Source organism: Capsella rubella, unplaced genomic scaffold (genome assembly GCF_000375325.1).
Source record: "Capsella rubella cultivar Monte Gargano unplaced genomic scaffold, Caprub1_0 scaffold_1, whole genome shotgun sequence".
NCBI classification, from domain to species: Eukaryota; Viridiplantae; Streptophyta; class Magnoliopsida; order Brassicales; family Brassicaceae; genus Capsella; species Capsella rubella.
In genome coordinates this window covers 3,845,772-3,865,775 of record NW_006238923.1, presented here as the reverse complement: position 1 = coordinate 3,865,775, position 20,004 = coordinate 3,845,772, and the positions used below count along the sequence as shown (strand labels likewise).

Sequence of the window (20,004 nt, the reverse complement as noted above, 5' to 3'; positions counted from 1 at the left end):
GCCTAAACTTTTTGATAAGTCCACCGTAAATTACTTTAGGGATAACACATCAGCTCTAGTTAACTAGATGATTTTACGTACATTAGTAAAATACAATTTCAACTTTCAAGTTACTAATGAATTAGCTGATCTTTTGTTTTTTTTTTCTTAAGGTCGTTTTTTCCAAAAGTGTTAGTATATGGCCGCGTTCCATGTTGCCGTGAGGCGTGAGCTACATAGGTCCTAACGATATATATGGTGTTGAGATATATATACACATTAATTTACCTCTTTTTACAATGCATATATATATGCTTCACTCTAACATTTTATCAGCATCAATGATTCACAACATTCTCACATTATAAACACTAATGATGGAGTGACGATAGACCCAAAAATAAGGATGTCAAAAGATTTACAATAGTAATAACGAACCGGTGTTTCAGAAATCTCTACAATCCATGGTTTCACCGTAATCTAACTATCCCATTCCATATTGAAAAAGAAAATAACAAAGAGGAAGAAAAAGACAAAAGCGAAGAGATGGTTTTGAGATTCAAGTTTAAATCTCTAGCATATTCACTTCTTCAACATGAGCATAATGTGAGGTAGAAGGGGAATGAGAAGGAGGGCAAAGATGACGATAAAGAGGATGATGGCGTAACAAGTCCATTTTCTCGAGCTCTTTTGGTACTCTCTTGCGTCTTGGAGCTGATCAGTTCCTCTTCTCACAAAGGAGCTCGCTTTTGCCACATGGCTCTCTATGTTGTTCAGTTGTTGCCCTTGCGCTTCCACGAGAGCCGCCATGTCCAAGAAAACTTGATGCAGTTCCAAAAGATTCTTTTCTATCTCCTTCACCGCATCATGTCTCTCTTGGATTTCAGATATTGTGTCTAGGATCTGACCTCTTCCTTGCTCTTGAATCGCTTTCTGGAGAAAATTCTCGCTCTCACCGCTTGCAATCAAGTTATCAACTGTTTGCTCGTCCGCTTTCTCTCCAGTTATCGTGAAATACCTGCACCAATTCCAACAAAGTCACATATCTTGCAAACCAAGAAAACAAACAAGATAAGAAACCTAGGGGAAAGACAAGACCTGCGCTCTACAGTTTCCTTATACTCAGCGTTCATACGAGCACGTAGACCTTGGAAACTATCCATCAAGTCCTTAAGCTTTTTCCCAAGACCACTAACCACAGACGATCGAGTTCTATCCGTAGACGAACCGGGGCCACAACCAGGGACATTACGGCTATTAGCGTTCGATTTCTCTAAGGCTTCGAGCTTTTTCTTAATGATTTTGACCCTTTTAAGGACCATAGCTACGTCTCCATCCATCTTAGCTCGTAACTCCTTCACCTTCTTGGCATTGTGCACCGTCTTGCACTCTTCGTTCTCGTCTTGAAGTTTCTTGTAAAGAGTCTCGACTCCTTTCATTTCATCCTTCACATTCTCGACGTCCTCGAAGAACTTATCGAGATTCATCGTTTCTTGACCTGCCTCAACATCCCCTAGTTGAGCCTGGTTTCTCTTGAATGAATTAGAGAATAAATCGTTCATTTTCGTTTTTTTTTTTCTCTAGCGTAAGAAATATATATACAAAATATATATTTTTTTTTTTGTTGGTTTTTTTTTTTCTTCTTTCAAAAGCAATTGTTATTGATGATGAACATCACCATCATCCTCTGTATGAGTACGAGGAAGATGCTAAGGAATTTTTTATTATTTTTGTTTATTCTGAGTGAAAAAGATTAAACTTTAGTTTTGTTGGAAGGTTTATTTTGTTTTGTTAGAATGAGAGACACAAACCACTTTTGGTAATTGTCTTAAATTAGTCAATGGCATAACTTCTTCTTAACCAAATTAGCTCACTTTGGTCAAAGTCGTTATCACCCTTCTATTGGGCCAAACCTAAAGCCCAATTAAAAGTCCAATTTTGCGTTCTTGCTTCTTCTTCTTCTTCTTCCTTCGACTTGTTTTGATTAAACCTCACAAACCCTAATTTTTGACCTGAATCGTTTCGTCTCCGACCGGAGAAAGCATCTGGCAAGGTAGGCATGGACGATGAAGAGACGGGTTCACTGGCTCCGCCGACAAGAGCTAGGCACATTGGGAAGAGAGCTCTCAGGAACAAAAGCCTCACCGTCTCTTTTGACGAGAAAGATCTCAAGTAATATAAAAATTCCAAATTTACTGTTTTTTAATCTTCCTAATCGGATTCAGATTCACATACATAATCTGGGTATCTTCAGTAGCTGTTTGTTCTTTAAATTAGTTAATCCTCTGCTATCTATTGGTTTTTTTTTGGTAGTGATTTTGTGACTGGTTTTCACAAGAGGAAGAAGAAGAGAAGAAAGGAAGCTCAGAAGCAGCAGGAGGAAGCTTTTAGGCGGAAACGAATCGAGGCTCGTAAGAAGGTGAGCATGAAACTGCTTCTTCACTCTGATGTGTGTCATTTTATCCAACAGTATATATGCGTTATAGTTTAGTCTTAGATTCCTGGTTTAGCTATGATTTGTGGAGAGCTTAAAGTCACTATCTTTTTCGTAAATGGTTGTGTTATGAACTTGTTCTGATTTGTTCTACTAGAAATTTGAGTTTTTCTTATGTTCTGATTGCAAATATTAATCCAAAGTTCAACCTCTTATAACGGAATGCTCGTACTATTCTTAGATAGTTATATGATGCATGAATCGTTGATGGTAGATGTCAGGAGATTGGTAATGTTCAATCCTTTGATTATTCGCCCGAGCTCTCTTCTCTTTTTTCGTATTGTTCTGAATCTTGTATCTGAGCTTTGCAGAGGAAATTGGAAGAGCTAATGGTTGCGGGTCATGACGAGGATAATGAAAATGGGGAAGCTGATGAGGAAGATGATGCAGACGATGTAGAAGATGAAGAATCAGAGCCTAATGCTTCAACTTCTGGTAATATAATTTTATTAGTTTTGAATACGAAGATATTTCACATTTTGTCTGTGACAGAGAGTTTTCTACACGATGATGGATAGTTTGTAGCCATAGCGTGAAAGCTGATCGAGTGAAATCAACAATTGCGACATATGCAGTATTGAGTGTTTTCATCTATTGAACGCTTTTGCCTTAGCATGATTTTGCTTTATCTGGCCTTGTTGTGATATTTGTTGTGTTTCTTTGTGGGTGAAAGGCACGAAGATGTATGATACAGGCGAGCTGAAAGTAACTGTGATAACAAGTGAGATATCTTGTGAAGAGGAAGAACCAATTCGCAAGGCCAAGACGCAATCAACAGAACCTGGCTCCACGGCCAAAGCCTCTGCAAAGCAGCCTGTGCCTGTGAGAAAAACCAAACCCATGAAACAGAGCAGGAAACGGTCAAGCACCAAAACTATGAAGAAAAGGGATAAGAAGAAACAAGCAAGAGGGATTAAGACTTCGCGGTAGCAACATAGATATCTGTTGTCGTGGTGCCTTTGGAGCTCCTGATGGTTTGGATTCTCAAGCGTTTGAATCGTTTTTTTTTTTTTCCGGTGGTTGAAATTGTGGGTAGCAATCGTATAATGTGTTTGAATCTTGTAGTAGTATACAATCACATTTTTCTTAATCAAATTTGTAATGTTTAAAGTCTTATTAGTAACAATCTTTGCCGTTCTTATTAACTGCTTCAACTCTCAATTTGGTTTTATTGAAGGTTAATCACTGTGTTGGAGGCTAGCCGCTTTTTATGGGATAGTTATACAATTTCAAGGATAGAGTAGTTCGAAATGATTAAATATATCATATTACATTTTACACATTTTCAGTAACAACACACATACGTCAATTTTATCATGCCGGTTAAGTAAATGAAACTGTGGGAACATAATTTGTATAGGCTACATAAACCTTAATGGTAAGTATAACAACAACAGATACATTTGCATATCTTTCTAATTTAAAACGACCCTTTGAGTCTTTTAATTTGTGTCGACTGAAAGTGAAAGATTTGTTGAGACTGAACGTTAAAAATACGTGGTTTGGTGGTCACAACTCACAACTTTGGAAACATTTGAATCAAAAAAAGCCATTAGGTCGACTAAGAAAATTTAGTAAATTAGTAACAATGTTACATTTGTTTTCTATTATTAGAAAGTATTATTGACTGCAGACACGTGGCCATAAAAAAAAAAAAAAAAAAAGACCACTTCTTTTGTCAACCGTCCATCTTCAAATTCTTAGATCCAACAGTGTAGGTTAAGCTTAGAGAGAGCCTAAAAGCTTCATCATATATATACAAAATCAATAGTGGAGAGATCCAAAGCGAAACCACGAATCGGAAAGTAAAAATGGTGTCGTCGATGATATCAATCAAGGCGGCACTAATCTCCACCGGAATAGCCGCCTTGTCTCTGTTTCTAAAGTACTCTGTTCCCATCGGAGTCGATTTCTCCGTGTCGCGATTCCCGATAATCTGGAGTTCATTTCTCTCGTGGCTGAAACCGCCGTACCTATTCGTCGTGGCCAACGTCATTATCGCCATCATCGTAGCTTTTTCCAAGTATCACCAGAGCATCGAAGACCAGGAGGAAAGTGAAGACGACGACAACGAGATTTTACAATGTGGCGAATACAAGTCACGGGTTGAGCCAATCGTCGTCACCCAAGCTCCTCTAGAGATGAAGGATGTGAATCTGGATACGAATTCTGATTTCGCGGCGGAGGTTGTGTACGAAGAGGAGATCTCATCAGGACTAATCAACGGTGAAGATGAGCTGAAATCGGAGTTGAATCATGTGCCCTCTACGATTGAAGAGTCAGAGAATCTCACTCCGGCTGAAGCTAGATCCGGTCACCGCAAACCGGTGAAAACGATTTCAAAAGGTACGGGACAAAGATGACGTCATTCACTCTAACGGTCCGATTTGTTTTTTGAATTTTCACACTATGTCAACAATGTAGGGGTAAAGTAGTAATTTAAGAAGCTAAAATAATTACTACTGTATTTACTTTTTGCAGGCGGTAATAATAAAAAGAAGGCGTTGAGAGTGGTGAAACCGAAGCGGCACGAGAAGATTGATGACACGTGGAAGATGGTGACGGAGGTGGGAAAGGCAACGACGTTGACCAGTGGTTTCCGGAGATCAGAGACGTTCGTCCTTGGCGCCGGCGGCGATGTGAAACCTGTATTGAGGAAAGCGGAGACGTTCAAGGACGTGACTAATAATCATCGGCAGTCGTCTACGACTATGACGGTGAAGATGAAGAAGAAGAAGAAGAAGAAGGAGATAAAGATGATGTCGCCGAGTAGAGATGAGCTGAATCGAAGAGTTGAAGCTTTTATTAAGAAGTGTAAGGAAGAGAGTTTAAGATCGGAGAAAGAGTTTGTGGCTTAAGAATAATAAGATTGCGAGATTAATTAGCTTTTCGTCTTAATTTATTATCGTTTTAAATTTACTTAGATGACGGATAAGACTAATCATCTCAAAATTACTTTTGTTTTGTATGAGAATTTTGGCTTTTATTTTCAAAAAAATTGGGCATTTGAAGTGGTCTTGTTTTAGTTTGTATTGTCTGGATCTTGTATATGAACAATGCTAAACAATGAAAACTTGATAAATTGAAATCAAGAAGTTGATGTCCTATAAGCAATATTGAATGTAACAGTGACAACAAGCGAGATACTTCGTGGATGGGCCTATATATATATTCACAAGAAACAAGATCCAACCCCGAAATCGGGTCCATGGACCATGGCTAAACCCTTCCACAGTACAGCTTGGATTTAGTATTTACCACATTTGTTAAAAACTTGTGTTTATTAGAGCTTCGATTGTTTTTGTTTCAAACACGACTTACGAATCTATATGCATTTATATTATGAGAACAAAAAAAAAAACATTTGTCAAGTATAAAAACATAATTGCTTGATGATATCGATTCAAACATCTTTGCTTTTTATAAAATCTATGTTTACAAGTGTTAGTTCAGACGGTACGTGGTTTTCCTTCCGTTTCTATCTAGTGTTTACATTTACAATTAATTAAAAATTTAATATTTGTTTAAATGATCTTAGAGGTAAGATTTACCAAAGAGAATATCTTATATAAGATCCTCTCTTCCGTAAATTTTACCTCTAAGATATTTCCAATAAGAATGGTCTAAATTTTATAAGTTAATTTGGAAAATTTAAACATCACACACTCACATAAACCGTCAAGGGCTTAGACCAACATTATTAGGGGTATCTTAGAGGGTTAAGATACCATGGTTTTTGCATAGAAAGTATCTTACATGCTACATTATTGGGGGTATATTAGAGGGTTAAGATACCATGGTTTTTGCATAGATACCATGTCTTGTTAGTTATAGAAAATTAGAGACTACGTGTATGCACATGTCTAATGACATGCTACGCCAATATTGCATGGCGTCAGGTTCTGTTTATAGAGAAATTGTTAAGAGATTAGTATATTACTATGCATGCCAAAAGAGAACGTTTGCACAAGCACCAAATATTTAGTACGTATATAAAATCATTCCGATATGTTTCCATCCCTTAGGGTTTTTTTTTTTTTTGTTCACCCTCCATCCCTTAGCTTACAATTCAAATGATCACTATCAAAGGAAAGAAATGTGTATAACGAGAAAATATGGAGCCCATAATCACGTGTGAGATGTGAGACGTGAGATATCTTGTTAAACTATGGACAGGAGAGTGAGCGATGTTTACTGCTTTGCTTAGCGACGACTCTTAAGGTCGATGATGACACCATCGTAACGTGCGATCGTGTGATTGGTCTTTAACTATGGACGGGTCGAATTTTAATTAACAAAAACTAGTTAACTATGAACGGACGGGTCCAACGAACGGATCTTCTTGGATACTCTTGTAGTGTCCTACAAAAGAGCTAGCGTCGACTCTTACTTACACCGTGAAATCTGACGGCCGAACGTAAGACAAACTGTGGCAACTCACTCTCACCACCACAGTGTTACATCACTGGGCAGTTGGATACGTTGTCGTGTTCTGTAATTCGACGAAGTTTCGTTTGCCATTTCTTTCTTTATGTCGGTAATGAACACGTTATTTTCTTATTATTTCTTGTGCTAGGTGAGATGTGAATCAAACCAAGTATGGGAAAATATATTATTGTGAGAAAAGTCAAAAGTAGTTTTTTTCGAGATTCTTATTACCGTCTAACCTCACAAAACATAAACAACAATCCCATTTAACAAGATCTTTGTATGTTATTACATAATATATATCACTGTATGTACATTTTTTTTAAAACGGGAATCAATTATTAAAATCTAAATTCATAATCCAAATAAATAATTCCAAAGAGAAATGACTAGAACTCCTTATTTAATAACTAGATTTTCATTAGACAATCGTGGTATTGATCCAAAAGTTTCACTTTTTAGATATTTCTATTTTTGTTATTCAATCCATATGATAATTGAATCACGCGATAAATTTAGACGTACACTTGAAATAAAGTGTAGAAAGTAATATCTATTTTCACATCTTGTTCTTTTCGTTTTATTAAAGAAAAACTCAAGAGCATCTATCGATATATCTAAAAGGAAAAGACGTAAAGAATAATAATATCTGCAGTTTGAAGGGGGCATTAGTCTTATAGTTTCATCATTGCTCTAAGTAAAAAGTAATAGTGGTCGACAAAGAAAAGAAACTAAATAGCGCGCAAAGGAGAGTGGATGGATAGACACCACTTGAGAGAAGAACGAGTTGGAAATTGACCTCTACCTTGGCATGTTCTTACTAGTTACTTCTTAGCCCTTAAGAAAATATTTTTGTCTGTGTTTTTTTTTCTTCTTAGTGTGTTGTTTCCTCCTTTGGGGATAATTTTATTAAGAGATCCTTCATATTTTAATCCAGTGACATTGATAAGATACTCACTAGATCGGTAAGACGATAATGTATCATAATCCATTATAATAGGATTTGTTACATGCGTTCTGGTGATATTATGAATTAGATTGTTTCGTTGTAGGAATGTTAACCCACTAATGATTAAGATATTTTACTATTCGATTTTAAAAAGAAGAATTTAATGGCATTTCTTGTATCATCTTAGCAACTAGATAGGGCTAGTAGAACATTATACTTTTTATATATCAATCGATGATATTTGAGCCGTTTTTTTTAACAAATGATATCTAAATATATTAATGCAAAAATATGGTTTGTTTTACCTTGATTGTCCTTATATAAAACAACAACAACAACAACAAAATTATTATAATTATTAATACGTTATACTTTAAAAAGTAATATTAATTATATTAATATTAGATATTTTACAACTTTTGTTTGGCAAAGATAGTTTACAACTACACTTACATCCAATACCACAATACTCTTATTACTTATGATAAAGAAAAGAACATATATATATAACTTACACTTGATAAGACATATTCCTTATTCTTTTTATTTGTCGACCGATACGGCTATCCGTATACGTATACGTATTTTGCTTGTCTTCGAATTGACATAAATACGCAAGATACCATAAAAACTAAAGAGAGTGAACGATACAAGGCTAAAAAAGACGTGGCCATAGCGTGGGATCGATAGAGAAACCCACCATTCGAAACAAAAATAAGGAATTATAACGAGTGGCCATACTAGGTTGACTAATAATATATAAGAGAACTATGATTATATTTGACGACGTAAAAATAAAAAATAAAACAAATTATGAGATAAAATCAAGAGATATAAAGTGTGGACACGTGTAGGTTTTGGTTTAATTTACGTGTCAATATTTAATACGACATAAACAATAACAAAAAAAAATGTATATACGAAGGGGATGCATGCAACAATCCTGTCCGTTCATCTCTCTATTATTCTTCAATCCAATAGTGTTAATATCAGAGATCGCATTGTCCCCTGCCTATATAAATGGAAAGAACGAAGAAGAAGAGTCAGAGCTAAGACTAAAGAGCGTCACCACACACTCACATCATAAAAAAATATCAAGAGAGAGTGATATATTTGAGATCTTATGGCGTCGTGGATGAAGGCGGTGCTAATCTCTACTGGTTTCTTGGCCACTGCTATGCATCTTAAGGTCATTGTTCCCGTGGCTGTTGATTTCTCACAGGCTCCCATCCTTTTTAGCTCTCTGCTCGCGTGGTTGAAACCGCCGTATCTTTACGTCATCACCAACGTCATCATCGTCGTTATCTTCGTTTCTTCCAAGTTTTTCCGGAGTACTGTCTCCAGCACCGAAAGAAAAGACTACGAGGTTTCTTACAGCGGCGACAATAAGTTTCAGACTCATCAGAATGATCATCAGCAGAGCGTCCACCACGCTCCCCTACGACGGCGGACGGAGTCTAAAGATGCTGATTTCGGTGGTTTCATTACCAAAGTTTCGGCGTTGATCGTACTTAAGGAGCCGGAGGTTGTGCATGAAGAGAAGGAGAGGCTGGTAGTAGAAGCGGCGGAGATGGTAGTAAAGGAGGAGAAGAGCAACTCTTTAGTGGTGGTAGCCAAATCGGGAAATCAAACTCCGGTGGAGAAGCCTTTGGTTACGGCTAGGATCGGCCAACGCAAACCGGTGGTTAAGACAACTCCAGCAGGTAATTTCATTTTAATATTTTAATTTATATAATTTTTTAAAAAAAATTGAGATATTTTTTAAAAAATATCTAAAAACACTATTTGCTAAAGGGGTACTTTCGTAATATTGTTTTCAGAGAGGAACTCTATGAGAGCGTTAAGAGTGGCGAAGCCTAAGCGTAACGAGACGTTGGAGAATACGTGGAAGATGATCATGGAAGGGAAGGCAGCTCTTCCTTTGACCAGTTACTACAAGAGATCCGACACGTCTGGACTTGGCGAAGAGACAACCGAACAATCTGACGTTTTGAAGAAATCGGAAGCGTTTACTGACATGACTAACTATTACCAGTCTCTGCCGGCGATATTACCTCCACCGCCGCCTCCGCCGGTGAAGATTAAGAAGGTGAAGGTGTCACGGAGTAGGGATGAGCTGAACCGGAGGGTAGAAGCGTTTATAAAAAAATGTAACGACGAGAGGTTCGCGTCGATGAGACTGGACAAAGAAGTGGCTCGTAGTGGTCTTTCGTATTAGATTATTTTTCTATTGCTGTCTTTTCAAATACGACAATAACAAGTGAACAAAAGTAGAAAGTCACGGATCAACAAAATCTCTTATTGGTTGGTATTTTGATTGGATAAGGGGGTGGTTCACCTTTGTGATATTTCGTCTTAGTTGACAATGTAATTATGTCATTGAATTGATCTTTCTCTCTTCGTTTTATATATATAGTTCAATCTATTCTTATAATGACGCTTTTTAGTAGGGACTTAAATAACTAATTTCGTAATTAGAATGCTTTTTCTTTCCTAATATGGTTAAACAAAAAGATACATTTATTAAATCACTATGGTGTTAGTAGCATAACATCAATAACATTCACATTAACGACATACAAAAGAAAGAAAAAAAGCAAAAATCTTCTTTTGTCTAAATTTGGAATAGTGTCTTGCTTCTCTCTCTGCAATTTAATCCCTCTTGTTCATTCGCATCCTAGCTTCAGTTTCTCCACTGTAAGGAGCAACGTGAAATGCGTACTGTTGAATCACTGAGAAGACGATCATCTCAAGACACACTAGCACGTTTTGCAGAGCTTCCTCAATCTGCTCCACCTCCAGCCACAAATGATGCGACTTTATTACTCCCATTTTCACTAATATCTCTAGGACTATTCCCTGTACAAACACACAGTCCCCATGTCAGGAGAAAAAACCGAACTAAGCATTCATTGTCGAGATTTCTCAAGATAAGAGATGAACAATGTGCTAATGACATTAAATGCTTTAAACTTTCAGAACGTTCAATTACTTGATCATATGCAGTAGTGATCCTAAAGGCTAAATCTACTGGGATGAGACTTGTCTTATGGACCAATCGCCAGGTTCATATAATGGCTTTGGGTCGCTATACCATATAAACACTTTGACTAAAGAGAAATTTCTCAACGCTCAGACCATATCTTATTACCAAAATTCTGGACCAACTAGTAACATTTTCAACCTTCAGCTCTCAACTAGATAATGTTAAGCCTATTGCTGAGCGGGAAAAGCTACAATTCCCTTTTATAACAGTCCTACAGTTTTAGCCTTAAACAAGATAATCTTAATAGTCTAATTCATGACAGAGAAATAAGACGGGAAACTGACCTTAAAACATCTTAGGATATTCTAGAGAGTAGAGACTATATATGATTCATTATCTTTATCAGCAGAATGAAGAGAAATTGAAATGCTTTCTCAACCAAAGCAGTTTGATGAACGAAGAAGCTAGTAGGCAAAGAACAAGTGATTTGGTAGGTAAAAGAAAAGTCACAAACTATGTATTTACCTGCCAGAAGCAGAAGAAGACTATCCCTTTGACGCACATGAACTTTGTAAGCGGCTTATGAGGCTCCAACTCTTTGGCAAAAACATGGTAGAATTTCACTAAAGAATACAATGCCAGGGAAACTGAAACGTTCAGAATGATGGTGAAAATCCAGCTCAACCACGCAGGATATATCCCGAGGATCTGTAGTGTTATCATCAAGATGGAACACACTGGGCGGATAATACAAAACTGCCATGTCCATTCCTTGAGCTGTTTCAGTGTACGGTAATCCAGATGCGTGGTACGGGGCACGAAAAGAGTCATTGGAAAGGAATGGTGGATTTCTCTCCCTTTGATTTCATCAGGGATAACCCGTGCACTCATTGATATGTTTACATAACTATACATCAAAGCCAAGAATTTAGCAATGACCTGAGACAAACAGAGCAATACAGCAAATCAATCAACAGCCAGAGAGAAAGAGAGCCATTGTAGGGTAATGAGACATGAGAGAATCTAGAAACCTACAAGTGCCTCATAGCATTCCTTGACAGAGTCTAGAAACATGAAGAAGGGTTTACTTCCCTTAGCATCTAACAATCCCACGAAAGAGTTGATAGCGTAAACAGGAGCCATAAGTATAATGATGATAATGGCTCTCTGTTCTTTTGGGTTCTTCCAGTAAAAGAGATGCTGGGACAAGAGCTGCATGGTGAAGTGCATCGAGAGCAAAACACAGAACAGGGCTCCAATCACCGTGATCTCCGCAGGAGATAGAGTAGATAGGTCCATTCTGCATCAGATGAAACAATATAAAATACACAATACACATCATGATATGATTCCCACAAAACTGAACAATGTTTTTGAACTCCAACCATATTTGTAGCAGGCAACACAATTATAAACTGTTTCTAGATTGAATAGTAACGAAATCATCCCTGAGATACGAATACTTGACAGAAACTTCGAGTGATTAACTAGTAAACTCACTGCTCACTACTTTGTAGCAAAGTTAGGTCACAGATCTTAATACAGTAAAATCCAGAATCAAATCATTCATGAACGAGCCAAAAAGTTTCCAAATCAAACGACGAGAAAACTGAATCGGACTAAAAAGGCCATTAGTTTGAATCAATTCAGGAACATCGAAATTGCAGAGATGAACATAGTCGAGAGAGGGCAAACCTGACTGAAACAAGTGGGAGATTATTGAAGAAGCCGATTAAGGTAGAGAGGAACTTCACCCAAACGTGATGGTACTACGATTCTTCAATGGTGAAGACGATCTGTTGATTAAGAACAAAAAAAAAAAGAGAGCAGAAGCTGTTCATCTTTGACCGGTTTAAACAACTCAGTCAAGTCTCTCTTTGCGACCAAAACAAAGTCACCGAAGAAGTCCTCCGTCGTCATTAACCGGCCGGTTTGGTTTGGTTTAAAATACTCTTATCTGAATTTCAATTCGGTCAATGAAACAAAGAAAACAAATTTAAAAAGACAAAACTATGTGATTATAATTTCAAAATTAGCAAGATTAGGCGTTAATTAATTTTTCTTCTTTGTTATGAAATATGTACTGTACATAGCTATTTTAACGTGTATAAATATATGTCACGCATGGATGATGCTGTTACAATTAAGGAATATGCTTTGACTAATAAATTAACGAGTGTGATATTAATATCTCTCGTGTTTCTATTGTAAAACATAACGAGGAACGTATGAGACTCGCAATGTCTTGCTTGCACACAAACTCAACATCATATATGTTGCTTCTAATTAACCTAACTTGTAAGTTCATTCTTTGTCGCTCTCTATTTATAATGTGTCTTGTGTTTTCTCTTTGCAAATTCTGTGAAGTTGTTATAAAAGAAGAGAGATCATTATTATCTAAGATTTTGAAGTTTGATTGAAGATATGGCATCGGCTTTTAGATCATCCACGAGGATGGTTCTTGTATTAGGTATATTGATTTTGTGTTCGGTTTCATCTGTCAGAAGCTGGAGCAAAGAAGGCCATATTCTTACATGTAGAATTGCTCAGGTACGTTAATGATCGTCTACTCTAGAGATGATCATGACTAAAGGTCTTATTCTTATGTGTATGCTTGTGTGGTTGTGAGCAGAATCTTTTGGAGGCCGGACCAGCACATGTAGTAGAGAATCTATTACCGGATTACGTGAAAGGAGATTTATCAGCATTGTGTGTGTGGCCTGACCAGATCCGACATTGGTACAAGTACCGTTGGACTAGTCATCTCCATTACATCGACACACCGGACCAAGCCTGCTCTTACGAATACTCCAGTAAATAAGTCCTAACCAAAACACTTTTTTTTTGTTAACTGTAATCTCGGTTCTATTACTCTTGAACCGGAGTTAGCCATGACTCAAAAAGTTATACAAAACACAAAACCGCATTACCTTCAAAACGTTATTAGATGGGAAAATAATTAAAAACTGAATATTAAAAAAACAGGGGATTGTCATGATCAACATGGGTTGAAAGATATGTGTGTGGATGGAGCAATCCAAAATTTCACGTCTCAGCTTCAGCATTACGGTGAAGGAACATCTGATCGTAGATGTACGTGATCATTTTTTTTATATTTTAATTATGATATCCTAATTTTGATGTATTTTTTCTGCTTAGTTTTGTTATTTTCTTTATAATTAATTGCGTTCTTCTGGTTCAATCATGCAGATAACATGACCGAAGCTCTTTTGTTCTTGTCTCATTTCATGGGAGATATTCATCAGGTTTATTATACTCATCATTAATTTCACACATACATATATATTGCTCTGGTTTTCATGTTATATATTTAGTTGATCATGATTATTAAGTAAGGATGCATGGTTGTTGTTTTTTTTTCCTTAACAAAGCCAATGCATGTGGGATTCACAAGTGATGAAGGGGGAAACACGATAGATCTACGTTGGTATAGACATAAATCAAATCTTCATCATGTAAGCTAGCTCCTTCTTTTGTCTCTCACGCATACACAACTTTGAATTTCATCACGAAACCAAGAAACATAAAGGATTTAACTAGTAAAACAAAATGTGTAGGTATGGGACAGAGAGATCATTCTCACGGCTCTAAAAGAATCATACGACAAGAACTTGGATCTTCTTCAAGAGGATCTTGAGAAGAACATCACCAATGTAATATATATATATGTTAATCTTTTTTTTTTCCTTTTCACTGTGACTTGTAATAATGGTTTATCATATATTAGGGATTATGGCACGACGACCTATCTTCGTGGACAGATTGCAACGATCTTATCGCTTGCCCACACAAGTAAGTATTAATAATTTGTTTGGAGTTGGATAGTGTTAAGTTTCACTTCCTTTCAATTCAAAATCAATTAATACTATAGTAATCTCAATAATTAATGGGTTGGCTAATGTCCCATAATTAATAAGTTGGTTTTGTTTGGTCGGAGAAATTCCAAATTCGAAAAACACTATAATGTATAAACTTCATGAACTAACTTAAATTGTATGTATGCAGGTATGCTTCGGAGAGTATAGCGTTGGCTTGTAAATGGGGCTACAAAGGCGTGAAGTCCGGTGAAACGTTATCAGGTACGTTACTTCGCTTCTACGCAAACAAAACTAGTTTAAAAGTGAACTAAACCAAATGAAGTTTAAGTAATCGGATTTAAAGTTTTTAAATAGCCATTGATGTTTATTTGTGGTGTGAAATATGACTGATATATAATTTTTAAAATGCGGTAAATATTATTGCAGAGGAATATTACAATACAAGGTTGCCAATAGTGATGAAGAGAATAGTTCAGGGAGGAGTTAGACTAGCCATGATACTAAACCGGGTTTTCAGTGACGATCATGCTGGTGTTGCTGCTGCCACTTGAATCTCTAACCGGACCATCAAAGCATTTGATTAGGGAGATTACTTATTTGGTCAATTCACAAAATTAAATAAGACTCATTTGTTTCTTTGTATATATCCTTTATCTACTTTTAATTTGACAGCTAATGCCTGCGGACTGGTTTATTTACAAGTGTCTGGGATTAGGTCAATTTAATATTCCTGTATTGTTTTATAGATTAGTGGTTCTAAGAAATTAGATTATATTTCATTTATAGATGAAATTGACAGAAATAAATGTGAAATTTTTAGCATGTAAAGGAGTAAATATCACAATATATATGTTTTAACAAGTGAAGCTACATAGGGATTTTATACAAAGAGACAAAATAAAAATGAACTCATCAACAAACTAAAAGACTAAACAAGCTCACCAATCTTACATAAGAACACTTTCACTCAAATAAAACCACAGAAAAAAATCTGAAAAATAAATGAAATTATTTCTGTGGCCTTGAGGGAAACGAGAAGCAGCAAATTAAAGTTTAGGATGCATGGAAGTTTCTCGTGGAACCACCAAAGATGGAAGCAAAAGAATTAGCAAAACCAAGCAAGATCCCAACTTTGACTTGCCCTCTCTTCGGCAACGGACGGCTACTGTGTTGTTGTTGTTGTCCTCTACAACCTTTCATGGTTCCTCTGCCTTCCATTGACTCGGAGTCAAAAGTCTTGTCAAAAGTATTAGAAGAAGAAGAAGAAGAAGAAGAATGTTTGATTTGCTACAAGTTATCACAATCACAAAGGGAGACTCGTAGCTCTTATATAAAAATCGGAAGTGCTCTCTAGAATAACCTTACTTTTGGCTAATATTACAAGTTTGACCCAATTATTATTCCATCGTCTGGATTTTTGAAGATAAGATCTTTACTTCATTAGTATACTAGTTTAATGTAAAAAGCATACTATATAGACTTTATTTATCCAGATACATTGGATCAATGGCTGCCTGCAACCTTACACTAATTGTCATAAACTAATTATGAAAGAAAAATAAGCAGCTTTATGTTAAAGTGGACACCAACTTGTGTTCCCACTAGGATTAAAGATTAAAAAAGTGGCACTAATTCTCATTCTTAAGGGTATGTTTGTCATACAATAAAGGGTTACAAAAAGAGTGTTCCGTGATTCCTTAATAATACTCCTACAAGTGTGTCATTTGGCACTAAATTCACGTGGCTAAAACCAAAAAAAGCTTACATATCTTTTAAGAATTTTTCGATGCATTATAACCGAACGGTAAATTAAGAAAAATGTTCTTAACAGTACTAGTTTCCAGACTAACAACAAAATTCACGTGGGAAATATCAAATAAGAGTAGGGGTAACACTTAAAAAGTTTATTGTAGAATAGGTTACAAGAAAGATTAGGTGTGTTCTTTCTGAAAAACGTTAATGCATATATGGATAGATAACACGGTTCACTTTTGAGTTAGATAACAAGTAAAAATAAACAATGAAGAGTTTGCAACTGTTTAACAAATCTCTACTCAAATTGAACACACATTTTTTATACATGAGCTTTACTTTTACTACTTTTAAGAACAGTTGATGAAAACAAAAATAGAAGAAGCTCAAGGAAAAAAAAAAAATCTATCAGCAAAGCTAAATAACAACCAAAGAAGAGTATATAAAACCAATGCTTCAGAAGAGACGATTTCAATCATTGATTTACATTTGCATCATATGGCAGCTCTCATAGCTCCTCTTGCAGCATCTCGTCTCATCTCATCCGCTTTCCCGCTTCCTCGGAAGTACATGTATACTTGCTGCACAAACCAAATGTTAAAAAGAGTTTTACCTCGGAAACTATATTGGTCTAAAGATTGTATCTTATCAGTTTAGAGATTTGGAAAGATACCTGAATGACCCAGATGCTGACCACTGATTCAAGGCAGAATAACCCAAACCCGATGAAGTAGAAGATCTGTTCACAAGGAATAACAAGACATCATTGACAAGTGATTGTATGATCAGGAGCCTCTACGTGTATCAGACTAGATTTATGCTTGCAGCCGAAATATCAAGGGATGAAAAGGGCTTACCCCGACCAGTGCCTGAGCGCTCAACACATCTATTGCAGGTAATATCCCCCTGTAAATATGAAGATTATCAGACACTTGAAAACATTAACTGTGTTAACCGTACATGTATGAAGCTTTGTGGAAACTTACGCAAGCGATTTTCCTTTAAAGACAATAGGAGGGGCAACTGCAGCAAAGACGCAGAAAAGGATGTGGAGCTGTGGCCAGAAAGCAGATAACTTTTAGGCAAGTCTGTTACAAACTATGCAGAAGATTTGCCATTAAAATCAGCAATAACCTAGAGGCTCACCATGTAGAACAAGAAAAACCATCCAAAGTTGAATGCACTATCACTTCTGCAGGAATTTAACACAAAGGATACATTGAGTAAGAGAATATGGAAAAATAAATATACTATAAACACTTTTATCAATTTATACACAGCATTACTGGCTAGGGATGGAAAATTAAGAACCTGAAGGCACGGTACAGAGGTCGATACCATAGCACATAGCCTCCTGGGACACCCGATATGAAGTAAATCACGGCGAGAAGCCAAATTGTTACTCCTGAAAAAATACAACAAAACTTAAAGCTGTAAAAAATTGCAGAGAAGAAGGCCCATAACTGGGGACTTGACCAGCAAACAAGGAATATAGACATGTGTAATAGAACACAAAGAGACCTTCGCCTTTGATCCAAGCTGTAGTAACAGCAATGATATTCCAGAAAAGTGCAAGAACCAACCCTGTTGGACATGGACACACACTAGTAAAATTTGACCAGCTTATAATTTTCTTATTTTAACCCATAAAGTGAAGTGAAACTAAGAGTTTTTGGGAAAAAGTCCTCACTCTTTTAAGTATAGACTATATATACGTACCCAAGTATGTTGCAAATGCAATATACTGTAGCCTTTGTAGACGAACAGGAATTTCATTTGCAATGTCATGGTGGATAAGCGGGAAGAAGGGAGGCCAGTTTTTCGCCTCAATAACGATTCCGGCTACAAAGAAAGGTAACATAAGAGCAAAATCATATGACTATAAATAATCGACAGAGAAACATATCAAAAGTTACATATAACACTAAATTCAAATCCTCCAAGTAAAAGTATTGGAACATGTGCATAAAACAGGTGCCTAAACCATATAAGATGTGTACCTCGTGCAGCAGCATCCTCTTTTCGCTTCAGATCCTACATAGAGGCAAAATAAATCATTAACTGAATACAAAAGATGCACAAAAACACCTTCAAACTGGCTTTTCTTAATCACAGAAAGTTTAAAAGATGCCACATCAACTAAATAAATATTCTTCAGGAACTGTAAAAGTGAGTTTCAAAGGGTGGTGCTTGAGTAAAAGTTTTACCTGCTCTCGTCGCCTAAGGTCAGCTTCTTTTGCTTGGAGCTCCTTCTCTTTCTTTTTCAAATCCTGAATACCCAACAAGGGAAAAATCATTCAAACTAATTCAAATACTCCACCAAAAATAAAATAAAAAAATGAACAATGACAACTCCATTGACAGTCCAAACCTGTGTACCAGAGCCCGGACTGTCAAGAGGAATGTCAACGGTGTGACCATAGCCAAAACCAGCAGGTTCCGGAGGCAAAGGTGATAGTCTGGAACTCGAAGCAGGAGGAACACTCCCAGGATTCTATGATACCCAAAACGGTGTTCAAAATCAAAGAGGAGCACATAGTCAGAACTCAGAAACCATTGAACATAGAGATACCAACAGAAAACAACAAAAGAGTTCCAAACAAGAATAATAGAATCCATAGTTTCAGCAATAAGAACAATTTCAAGAAATATTGGATTACATTGTCGCTATGACTATCAAACAGTAGCCAAAGCGAAAGCCAAGTGAAGCAAACACAGAGTATGAAAAACCCTAATTAAGAATCGAATTCGCCAAAAATGCGAAATTGGATTTGAGTAAGTGGGTATAAATCGGAGAGAAGAAGAGTAAAAAAGAGCTTACAGCAAAAGGATTGACTTCATCTTGTTCGTCGAAAGGGTTCCGATCATAGCGACCAGCCATGATTAGATACCGAAGCTTATCTCAATTCACAAGATCACAACTTGTATAAAATCGATCTCAGATCTCTTCAACTAATGAAAACTTCGAAATGGGGAAAAGAGACTACTAGTAGTTATATACACATCCCAATCCCATCTTTACGTCTACCTTTTTCAGTTTTCACCTCCCAATTTTTTAATTCCTTCTTTGTCAAATATTATCTAATTACTCTTCTTCTTTTTTTGGTCAATAATCAATATTATCTTAAATAATAAAATATTTGACCATTTTTAATTTATCCTAAAAAGTTAACTATAATCTATAGACATTTTTAGATTTTATTGATTTATATATATATATATATATATTATTTTTTTTTTGGCAAAGTTTAATTTTAAATATTTAGTATCTAATTTGTCAAAGTTTCCATATGTATTACAAATGTGAGGCCTCCCAAACAGAGAAACTCACAAGAAACAGTGAAGTAGAGAAACTGAGAGATATTCAAATTGAAGTAATCAAAAGGTTTGAAAAAGTGAGCTTTGAGTCTACATCACATCCTCATTTTTATAGTTTCTGGTCCAAGTCTCTCTGTTGGAAAATATATGGCTTTGCCAAAAGTAAATACTTTAATTTTATTTTTCTTTTTTCTTTGTTCTTCAATGATCTTTTCATTTGTATTGGTTCAATTAGAATAAGTTAGGAGAAGGGTCACTT

General features: G+C 36.2%; 7 protein-coding genes across 7 annotated transcripts; 4 read left to right on the top strand and 3 right to left on the bottom strand.

The window, feature by feature from the left end:
- Window positions 1-395: 395 nt before the first annotated feature.
- On the bottom strand, window positions 396-1,541 carry LOC17898526 (syntaxin-125). The gene is made up of 2 exons (XM_006305925.2): window positions 1,078-1,541; window positions 396-997 (listed from the first exon to the last, which is right to left on the bottom strand). The coding sequence occupies exons 1-2, from the start codon at window positions 1,539-1,541 to the stop codon at window positions 562-564; spliced, it is 900 nt and encodes a 299-aa protein (XP_006305987.1). The 3' UTR covers window positions 396-561.
- A 423-nt stretch (window positions 1,542-1,964) lies between these two features.
- LOC17899148 (ribosomal RNA-processing protein 17) lies at window positions 1,965-3,618 on the top strand. The gene is made up of 4 exons (XM_006304157.2): window positions 1,965-2,151; window positions 2,293-2,398; window positions 2,785-2,908; window positions 3,147-3,618. Exons 1-4 carry the CDS (start codon window positions 2,039-2,041, stop codon window positions 3,401-3,403), a joined length of 600 nt encoding a protein of 199 aa, XP_006304219.1. The 5' UTR covers window positions 1,965-2,038; the 3' UTR covers window positions 3,404-3,618.
- Window positions 3,619-4,241: 623 nt separating this feature from the next.
- On the top strand, window positions 4,242-5,498 carry LOC17899245. Its single transcript, XM_006305383.2, has 2 exons — window positions 4,242-4,819; window positions 4,955-5,498. The coding sequence occupies exons 1-2, from the start codon at window positions 4,285-4,287 to the stop codon at window positions 5,329-5,331; spliced, it is 912 nt and encodes a 303-aa protein (XP_006305445.1). The 5' UTR covers window positions 4,242-4,284; the 3' UTR covers window positions 5,332-5,498.
- Window positions 5,499-8,886: 3,388 nt separating this feature from the next.
- On the top strand, window positions 8,887-10,281 carry LOC17900918. Its single transcript, XM_006305296.2, has 2 exons — window positions 8,887-9,553; window positions 9,671-10,281. The coding sequence occupies exons 1-2, from the start codon at window positions 8,974-8,976 to the stop codon at window positions 10,066-10,068; spliced, it is 978 nt and encodes a 325-aa protein (XP_006305358.1). The 5' UTR covers window positions 8,887-8,973; the 3' UTR covers window positions 10,069-10,281.
- A 66-nt stretch (window positions 10,282-10,347) lies between these two features.
- Window positions 10,348-12,742, bottom strand: LOC17898462 (transmembrane protein 184C). The gene is made up of 4 exons (XM_006305405.2): window positions 12,532-12,742; window positions 11,872-12,136; window positions 11,362-11,775; window positions 10,348-10,709 (listed from the first exon to the last, which is right to left on the bottom strand). The coding sequence occupies exons 2-4, from the start codon at window positions 12,133-12,135 to the stop codon at window positions 10,503-10,505; spliced, it is 885 nt and encodes a 294-aa protein (XP_006305467.1). The 5' UTR covers window position 12,136; window positions 12,532-12,742; the 3' UTR covers window positions 10,348-10,502.
- A 441-nt stretch (window positions 12,743-13,183) lies between these two features.
- On the top strand, window positions 13,184-15,373 carry LOC17900490 (endonuclease 1). Its single transcript, XM_006303985.2, has 9 exons — window positions 13,184-13,386; window positions 13,469-13,649; window positions 13,822-13,929; window positions 14,047-14,102; window positions 14,229-14,312; window positions 14,415-14,510; window positions 14,585-14,649; window positions 14,863-14,936; window positions 15,102-15,373. The coding sequence occupies exons 1-9, from the start codon at window positions 13,261-13,263 to the stop codon at window positions 15,224-15,226; spliced, it is 915 nt and encodes a 304-aa protein (XP_006304047.1). The 5' UTR covers window positions 13,184-13,260; the 3' UTR covers window positions 15,227-15,373.
- A 1,310-nt stretch (window positions 15,374-16,683) lies between these two features.
- Window positions 16,684-19,464, bottom strand: LOC17899517 (secretory carrier-associated membrane protein 5). The gene is made up of 12 exons (XM_006305414.2): window positions 19,249-19,464; window positions 18,799-18,921; window positions 18,635-18,697; window positions 18,428-18,461; window positions 18,147-18,269; window positions 17,949-18,011; window positions 17,739-17,832; window positions 17,574-17,619; window positions 17,414-17,481; window positions 17,285-17,333; window positions 17,101-17,166; window positions 16,684-17,008 (listed from the first exon to the last, which is right to left on the bottom strand). The coding sequence occupies exons 1-12, from the start codon at window positions 19,306-19,308 to the stop codon at window positions 16,922-16,924; spliced, it is 876 nt and encodes a 291-aa protein (XP_006305476.1). The 5' UTR covers window positions 19,309-19,464; the 3' UTR covers window positions 16,684-16,921.
- Window positions 19,465-20,004: the final 540 nt, after the last annotated feature.